The 10,000-nt window shown below is 46.7% G+C and overlaps 1 protein-coding gene across 1 annotated transcript in view; it reads right to left on the bottom strand.

Moving 5' to 3' along the window:
- Positions 1 to 1,096: 1,096 nt before the first annotated feature.
- LOC143298882 (uncharacterized) overlaps positions 1,097 to 10,000 on the bottom strand; it is a 22,298-nt gene continuing 13,394 nt past the window's right edge. The window contains exons 4-5 of the mRNA XM_076611890.1: positions 7,443 to 7,620; positions 1,097 to 3,522 (exon numbers count right to left, since the gene is read on the bottom strand). Coding sequence (XP_076468005.1) covers positions 3,346 to 3,522; positions 7,443 to 7,620 — 355 coding nt within the window. The 3' untranslated portion in view covers positions 1,097 to 3,345. The remainder of the gene's footprint in view (positions 3,523 to 7,442; positions 7,621 to 10,000) is intronic.

Here is a 10,000-nt window from a genome sequence, read left to right as displayed (position 1 = left end):
GCACGCACTTTCAAGGCACAGTTGCTGAGCAACTGACTGGACCTTGTGGCTGGGCAAACAGCAGTTGATTTGAACAGCACAGGCCTGTCTCACAGGACACGGGCAACATGAAGGTACACGTTCTGAGAGTGACTGTCCGATGTTATCACCAAGCTTGCAGTGCTTGAAAAGTGGACCGAGCATCGAAGGACACAGTGTGTGTGTGTGTGTGTGTGTGTGTGTGTGTGTGTGTGTGTGTGTGTTTCTTTGACACACACACACACACACACACAGACACACACACACACACATGTGATTGATTGATCAATATGAATACTTACCATAGCACCTATCCTCGGTCGGAGACCAGTCTCTTAGCGCTTTACAAACACGGGGTCATTTGTACAAAGGCTGCCTACCTGGGTAGATCCGCCTAACGGCTGCCACTGGGCGCTCATCATTCGTTTCCTGTGTCACTGTATCAGGTTTCGGGCACGCACATATACACACTCAGACAGACAGTAACATTTTACGTGTATGACTGTTTTGTTTATTTATCCGCCATGTAGGCAGCCATACTCCGTTTTCGGGGGTGTGCATGCTGGGTATTTCTTGTTTCCCTAACCCACCGAACGCCGACATGGATTTCCGGATCTTTAACGCGCGTATTTGATCTTCTGCTTGCGTATACACACAACGGGGGTTCAGGCATTAGCAGGTCTGCACATATGTTGACCTGGGAGATCGGAAAAATCTCCACCATTTACCCACCAGGCGCCGTTACGGAGATTCGAACCCGGGACCCTCAGATTCAAAGTCCAACGCCTTAACTACTCGGCTATAGCGCAGAACAGAAAAAAAAAAAAAAAAAAAAAAAAAAATCAACATGCTTACCTCCCTTCCTGCATGTCATTTTCTTTTCTCATTATTTACGTGTGACAGCATCTGTCACTTTTTTTTTCCACAAATAGACACGCTCTCTCTTCCACATACACACGAGCGCGCGCACACGAACACACACTCTCTTTCTCTCTCTCTCGCACACACACACGCACAAATACATGCACAACCCTTATGTACACAGCATATTCTCCAAACAAGAACAAAATGCATAACGCAAGTACTTATGCACTGTTTATTAAGAACAAAAACCGAAATAAAAAATGCACTAAAGTGTCATACTTCACAAGCAAGCAAACTGAAAGCAGAAAACAACAGCAACAACAACAAAAACAAAACAAGAACAACCCCCCCCTCTCTCTCTCTCTCTCTCTGACATACACACACGCACGCCCACACACTCAGCATTTAGATTCTCTCGACAGACCTTTTCACCTTGATATTCCGAAAAAAACCCAAACACACCCCAAAAACAGGTACATGCTGGAAAGCAACTAGACTGACAAGTAAGCATCGAAAAAACAATGACTGAGCAGATTTATCTGATAAATATAACAACAAAAATAAAAAGACGAAAAAAAAGAAAGAAAAAAAAAGAAGAAGAAAATAACATCAGCGAATGTCACAAAGAATTCAGGAAACTAACCACAAACAAACGTACATAAATAATAGACAGACAGATAATCCCCAGACAAGCATCAGCGTGTCCAGGGACAAGGGAAGTAATAACCCTTCAGCAAGTATTGATGTCCCTTGTCCTCTCTCTCACTGATATCAGGGCAACAGATAAAGATAATCATTATCATTTTTAACGATGTTGCGCAATGTCAACAGGGCTGTATTTCGGGTTGGAGGAAGTCCTTGTTACAGAAATAAACCTTGGTGTATTCACACACACACACACACACACACACACACACACACACACACGAATGCAAATCAATAGCAGCAAAAAATAAGAAGCAGATTTCTGATTAAAAAGTATATAAAACGCAACGATTGTAACGATTTAAAAAAAAAATTACCGCTGAAAAAAAAGTACCAGTCAAACAAGAGCATGTTTCGTTTTCAGTTTCAATGAGGTATCAAAGCGTGCGGACTAATCCATACACGCTACAGCACATCTGCGTGATAAAAAAAATATAATTAAAAAACCCCCAGAAAACAAGGAGCAGAAGCTTGACCTTTGTATAAACCCAAACAGCCTTCAACGAAATAAGGCCTAGACAGCTTGCCATTGGTTTGTATACAGTATCAGCCTTCAACGAAATAAGGCAAAGAAACAATGAACGGGTAAGTAAATACACCTTAAAAAGCAGCAACAACAACCACAAACAACAACAACAACAAAAAACACACAAAAACGAAAGACGTGCGCAGCAGCCGAGTGATTAAAGCGTTGGACGTTCAATCTGAGGGTCCCGGGTTCGAATCTCGGTAACGGCGCCTGGTAGGTAAAGGGTGGAGATTCCCCCCACCCCCGATCTCTCAGGTCAACATATGTGCAGATTTGCTATGTACCTGAACCCCCTCCGTCTGTATACGCATACAGAAGTTCAAATACGCACGTCAAAGATGCCACAATCCATGTCAGCATTCGGTGGGTTATGGAAACACGAACACAACCGGCATGCACACCCCAAAACAACAAGAAGAAGAAAACAAACAAACAAAATAAAAATTAAAAAAAAGAAAAGGAATATGGCTGCCAACATGGCGGGGTTAAAACGGCCATACACGTAAAACTCCACTCATATATACGTGTGAATGTGGGAGCCCACAAGCGTCGACGACGACGACGACGACGACGACGACGAAGAAGAAGAAGAAGAAGAAATATGATACATAGAAGGTAAATGGTTCAGTTGAAATAAGAACAAACCATGTACATATAAAGTAGCCTCTGGTCTCAAAACAGGTTGATTCTGCTTTTTCAAACGGACCAAGAGTGTGATGGGGTGGGTGGGGCTGAGTGGGGTTAAAGCATTATACAGCTCTATATATAAACATAATTATATAAAAAAAAAAACTATTATAATACGCTACACCGTTTTCTTCGGACTTGTGGAAACACAGACCTTTGAGAGAACCTTCGCTTTGTTCTGGCGGCATAAAAGGATGTGGACTTAACATTGTATTGCATTGCATTGTATTGTATTGTATTGCATTGCATTGTATTGCATTGTATTGTATTGCATTACATTGCTTTAATGTCACAACAGATTTCTATGTGCAAAAACCGGACAACTCGCGTCGCCACAGTGTAGCGCCACCCTTTTCTTCTGTCTGCATGCATATTTGTTTACTATCAAAGTGGATTTTTTTTTTTTTTACACAATTTGGCCTTTTTATTGCCGTGGGTTCTTTAACGTGAGCTTAATGCATGTTGGACACGGTACCGCCGTTTATTGTCTTTATGCGAAAGATTAGCACCCACGCCAACATAGTTTTGGCAATTCTTTTCAGTTACAGGTGAGTGTCCATCGAGTCCTGAACACTTTCATACGCTGGATTACTCTCCCCTTTCCCGTTCGTCACAGAGACGTCAGAGAGTTGTTGCCCTTTGCCGTTGTTCTCCAGGTGGCGCCGGTGCTTGGTGGCCTCCAGACGTGCCGCGCGTTTCTCTGCTTTCTGCTCTTTGGTCTGTGTGGACAGATCATGGACAGAAATAAGTCCGTGGGTGGACAGATAATGGACAGAAAGCTGTCTGTGTGTGGACAGATCATGGACAGAAATCACTCTGTGTGTGGACAGATCATGGACAGAAAGCTGTCTGTGTGTGGACAGATCATGGACAGAAATCAGTCTCTGTGTGGACAGATCATGGACAGAAATCAGTCTGTGTGTGGACAGATCATGGACAGAAATCACTCTGTGTGTGGACAGATCATGGACAGAAATCAGTCTCTGTGTGGACAGATCATGGTCAGAAAGCTGTCTGTGTGTGGACAGATCATGGACAGAAATCTGTCTGTGGGTGGACAGATCATGGTCAGAAAGCAGTCTGTGGGTGGACAGATCATGGACAGAAAGCTGTCTGTGTGTGGACAGATCATGGACAGAAAGCAGTCTGTGGGTGGACAGATGATGGACAGAAATCAGTCTGTGTGTGGACAGATCATGGACAGAAAGCAGTCTGTGGGTGGACAGATCATGGACAGAAAGCAGTCTGTGTGTGGACAGATCATGGTCAGAAAGCAGTCTGTGGGTGGACAGATCATGGACAGAATTCTGTCTGTGGGTGGACAGATCATGGTCAGAAAGCAGTCTGTGTGTGGACAGATCATGGACAGAATTCTGTCTGTGGGTGGACAGATCATGGTCAGAATTCTGTCTGTGGGTGGACAGATCATGGACAGAAATCAGTCTGTGGGTGGACAGATAATGGACAGAAAGCAGTCTGTGTGTGGACAGATCATGGACAGAAAGCTGTCTGTGTGTGGACAGATCATGGACAGAAAGCAGTCTGTGTGTGGACAGATCATGGACAGAAAGCTGTCTGTGGGTGGACAGATCATGGTCATAAAGCAGTCTGTGGGTGGACAGATCATAGAGAGAAAGCTGTCTGTGTGTGGACAGATCATGGACAGAAAGCTGTCTGTGGGTGGACAGATCATGGTCATAAAGCAGTCTGTGGGTGGACAGATCATGGACAGAAATCAGTGTGTGGGTGGACAGATCATGGTCAGAAATCAGTCTGTGTGTGGACAGATCATGGTCATAAAGCAGTCTGTGGGTGGACAGATCATGGTCAGAATTCTGTCTGTGTGTGGACAGATCATGGTCATAAAGCAGTCTGTGGGTGGACAGATCATGGTCATAAAGCAGTCTGTGGGTGGACAGATCATGGTCAGAAATCAGTTTCTGTGTGGACAGATCATGGTCAGAAAGCTGTCTGTGGGTGGACAGATCATGGACAGAAATCAGTCTGTGGGTGGACAGATCATGGACAGAAATCAGTCTGTGTGTGGACAGATCATGGACAGAAAGCAGTCTGTGGTTGGACAGATCATGGACAGAAATCAGTCTGTGGGTGGACAGATCATGGACAGAAAGCAGTGTGTGGGTGGACAGATCATGGACAGAAATCAGTCTGTGTGTGGACAGATCATGGACAGAAAGCAGTCTGTGTGTGGACAGATCATGGTCAGAAAGCAGTCTGTGGGTGGACAGATCATGGACAGAATTCTGTCTGTGGGTGGACAGATCATGGTCAGAATTCTGTCTGTGGGTGGACAGATCATGGACAGAAAGCAGTCTGTGGGTGGACAGATCATGGACAGAAATCAGTCTGTGGGTGGACAGATCATGGTCAGAATTCTGTCTGTGGGTGGACAGATCATGGACAGAAATCAGTCTGTGTGTGGACAGATCATGGACAGAAAGCAGTCTGTGTGTGGACAGATCATGGACAGAAATCAGTCTGTGTGTGGACAGATCATGGACAGAAAGCAGTCTGTGGGTGGACAGATCATGGACAGAAATCAGTCTGTGGGTGGACAGATCATGGACAGAAAGCAGTCTGTGGGTGGACAGATCATGGTCAGAAAGCTGTCTGTGGGTGGACAGATCATGGTCAGAAAGCTGTCTGTGGGTGGACAGATCATGGTCAGAAAGCTGTCTGTGGGTGGACAGATCATGATCAGAAAGCTGTCTGTGGGTGGACAGATCATGGTCATAAAGCAGTCTGTGGGTGGACAGATCATGGTCAGAATTCTGTCTGTGTGTGGACAGATCATGGTCAGAATTCTGTCTGTGTGTGGACAGATCATGGACAGAAAGCAGTCTGTGGGTGGACAGATCATGGTAAGAAATCAGTGTGTGTGTGGACAGATCATGGTCAGAAAGCTGTCTGTGGGTGGACAGATCATGGTCAGAAAGCTGTCTGTGGGTGGACAGATCATGGTCAGAATTCTGTCTGTGTGTGGACAGATCATGGTCAGAATTCTGTCTGTGTGTGGACAGATCATGGACAGAAAGCAGTCTGTGGGTGGACAGATCATGGTAAGAAATCAGTGTGTGTGTGGACAGATCATGGTCAGAAAGCTGTCTGTGGGTGGACAGATCATGGTCAGAAAGCTGTCTGTGGGTGGACAGATCATGGTCAGAAAGCTGTCTGTGGGTGGACAGATCATGATCAGAAAGCTGTCTGTGGGTGGACAGATCATGGTCATAAAGCAGTCTGTGGGTGGACAGATCATGGTCAGAATTCTGTCTGTGTGTGGACAGATCATGGTAAGAATTCTGTCTGTGTGTGGACAGATCATGGACAGAAAGCAGTCTGTGGGTGGACAGATCATGGTAAGAAATCAGTGTGTGTGTGGACAGATCATGGTCAGAAAGCTGTCTGTGTGTGGACAGATCATGGACAGAAAGCAGTCTGTGTGTGGACAGATCATGGACAGAAAGCAGTGTGTGGGTGGACAGATCATGGACAGAAAGCAGTCTGTGTGTGGACAGATCATGGACAGAAAGCAGTCTGTGTGTGGACAGATCATGGACAGAAAGCAGTGTGTGGGTGGACAGATCATGGTCAGAAAGCTGTCTGTGGGTGGACAGATCATGGTCAGAAAGCAGTGTGTGGGTGGACAGATCATGGACAGAAAGCAGTGTGTGGGTGGACAGATCATGGACAGAAAGCAGTGTGTGGGTGGACAGATCATGGTCAGAAATCAGTCTGTGTGTGGACAGATCATGGACAGAAAGCAGTCTGTGTGTGGACAGATCATGGACAGAAAGCAGTGTGTGTGTGGACAGATCATGGACAGAAAGCAGTCTGTGGGTGGACAGATCATGGACAGAAAGCAGTGTGTGGGTGGACAGATCAGATCATGGTCAGAATTCTGTCTGTGTGTGGACAGATCATGGACAGAAAGCAGTCTGTGGGTGGACAGATCATGGTCAGAATTATGTCTGTGTGTGGACAGATCATGGACAGAAAGCAGTCTGTCGGTGGACAGATCAAGAGAGAGCACTATGACCCAAGAATTGTTATTGCACAGGCCATGTGTACAATATATAAAGATACATTCAAAAGTATTAACCCTCCAAAAAACGTTCGTACCATGCCGTTCTCTTCAGTAATTTAGACAAGTGAAAGTGGTGTGTAAAATGATCGTAACACTCCCACCGACACCATCACCCCCACCGCCACCATCACCCCCAGCATCAATAATAAGTAATAATAACAATACAACAACAACAACAAATACTACTACTACGACTAACACGACTTCTACAATCACCACAACCACCACCACCACCACATTCATCATTATTATTATTATTATTAATTATGACGATGATGACGACGACGATGATAATAATGACGATGATACTGATGATGATAATGACGATTACGATGACAACGATGACGATAATGATGATGACGACGATAATGATGATGATGGCGAGGATAATGACGATAATGATGATGATGATGATGATTATGATGATGATTATGATAATGATGACGATGATAATGATAACGATGATATGATGATGATAACGATGATGATGATGATGAAGACGTCCATCACCTCCCCCCCCCCCCAACCCCCTACCTGGAAGCGGAACTTGTAGACGAAGCAGGCGGTGACGAGGGGGACGAAGAGAACGACAGCAGCCAGCCCCCCCACCATCAGGTTGTCCCGGTACTTGTCAAACGGCTCCCGGTACATGGGGCCCCCCAGGTTCAATCCCCGCAACAGGGGGCCTTTCTTTTCCCCGGCAGTGTAGTACCTGTGGAGGGACAATGATGTTCACGGCTGTTATCAGCTGTTCAAGGTTTCTTTGACAGAAAAATGCTGTTGCTTCCCCCCCCCCCCCTCCGTCCGGTTAGACAGATAAAAACGAAAAGATCTATCTATCTATCTATGCTTTTTTCAAATCGTGGGGCATGTGATGTAAACCGGTGCACGCGGAATATATGTCCTATTTATTGAATATTGTACCTTGACCCTATTTCAAGGTCACATAGGAAAAGTCTGGTTTGAGAGCGTCCCAGTAATGCAAAGCAGAGTCCAGCCCAGTCTCATCGACATGCACGGGGATTCAAATCCCAGCAGAGGCAGGGATTTTATGCCCGTGGTTTCTAACCTGGCCAAGCGCGTTGGGTTACGTTGCTGGCCAGACATCTTAGCAGATGTGGTGTAGCGTATAGGGATTTGTCCGAACGCAGTGACGCCTCCTAGAGTAACGTAACAGAGCAAGTGAACTGAACACTAACCAGGGTGGAGTGTGTTGTGAGAACGGTGGGGAGACAGACAACACAGGGTGGAGTGTGCTGTGAGAACGGTGGGGAGACTGGCACAACACAGGCTGGAGGGTGCTGTGAGAACGGTGGGGAGACTGGCACAACACAGGGTGGAGTGTGCTGTGAGAACGGTGGGGAGACTGGCACAACACAGGGTGGAGTGTGCTGTGAGAACGGTGGGGAGACTGGCACAACACAGGGTGGAGTGTGCTGTGAGAACGGTGGGGAGACTGGCACAACACAGGGTGGAGTGTGCTGTGAGAACGGTGGGGAGACTGGCACAACACAGGGTGGAGTGTGCTGTGAGAACGGTGGGGAGACTGGCACAACACGGGGTGGAGTGTGCTGTGAGAACGGTGGGGAGACTGGCACAACACAGGGTGGAGTGTGCTGTGAGAACGGTGGGGAGACTGGCACAACACAGGGTGGAGTGTGCTGTGAGAACGGTGGGGAGACTGGCACAACACAGGGTGGAGTGTGCTGTGAGAACGGTGGGGAGATCGGTGACAACACAGCCGAGGGTCACCCACTTCATGCAGTGTCTCTGGGAGTGTCGCTGAAAATGTCCTGACCAACACTGCAGGTGTCTGTATCTCTCGGGCCTGGTTGACGTCGGGATACATGATGAAAGACAGCGTGGAGTACAGGCTTGTCACACAGTCCCAGAGCTAAAAGCCCCCCCCCCCCCCTCTCCACAGCACAGCCGTCCTCATCGTCCTCATCATTCATCATCAGTCATATATGCATGATGGTCTGTCGTGTTCGACAATGGCCATCAAAACAGCAGAGGAGGCAACTGCTGTCCCGACTATCTGGGCTTGAATTTGATTTTAGTGGAGAGTGTCTTGCCCAAGTTACATCCCCACTCTCTTGGCCAAGAGGGTTTCAGTACAGTCGGTGTTGGGATGGTTCCCAAAGCCTGCAGCACTAAGTGCCTGTGCAATCTTGCCTCCTAGCGAGAGTCCTCACACAAGACTAGGTGCGTTCACGTTAAGTCCAGCCAGTTGCTGACGGCAGCCGGCTGCAGCTGCCAGCAAATGGCTGGAGAGGGAGTGCACATCCTTGTCTACTTTCCCGCTATGTAAGCTGGTGACGGGCGTTCACGCTGGCCGCCAGCCCTTGCCAGCCCCTGCCAGCCAGCTTTTTGCTTTGTCGCGCGCACACAAAAGAAAAGGCTGGCGGTTCTCAGATCAGTGATTTATGACAAAGAAGACCGCAATTACCACAACAGGGACATCATAAATGCCACATGGGAAGACACTGCAAGAGAAGTCGGTTCCGATGGTAAGTATAATCTTGTTTCATTGTTTCTCAACTTGTAAAACTAGAGCTTCGAATTAGATCTGTGTTAGAAATATCACACTTGTCACCAAACCAGATTAAAAAAAAAAATCCAACAGACAATGAACCCCCCCACCTCTTTGTGATCAAATAAGTTTCAATGAATGGGGCTCAAACTATTTTCCAATCTTTCTCAAAATTAGTAAGAATGTTCAGCAGGTGTTGAACAAAATGACATGCCAGTTTCTTTTCTCCACTGTAGCACCACTGAAAACATATACAAGCGTCTACCTTTGTAGGCTACATTCCTGCAAATTTATCATATAGCTGATCGTTTTGTCACTTGTGTGTTTTGTCAATGAATGACAGCGGGGCAGCAGTTTGCTGGACAGCAACTTGCCGGGCCCAACGTAAACACTGGCTGACGGCAACTGGCTGGCATCAACTGGCTGGCATCAACTGGCAGGACTTAACGTGAACGTACACTAAAACGTAAGTGATTTCCCATTGTAACGGGGAAACAATGCTGCTGGCCCAGCTCTGAGCTTATGTCAGTCTGTGATATAAGCTGAGCGTTGCTTCACC

This window comes from Babylonia areolata, chromosome 24 (genome assembly GCF_041734735.1).
Source record: "Babylonia areolata isolate BAREFJ2019XMU chromosome 24, ASM4173473v1, whole genome shotgun sequence".
NCBI classification, from domain to species: domain Eukaryota; kingdom Metazoa; phylum Mollusca; class Gastropoda; order Neogastropoda; family Buccinidae; genus Babylonia; species Babylonia areolata.
The sequence above is the reverse complement of the archived record's forward strand: the minus strand, read 5'-3'. Positions and strand labels throughout refer to the sequence as shown.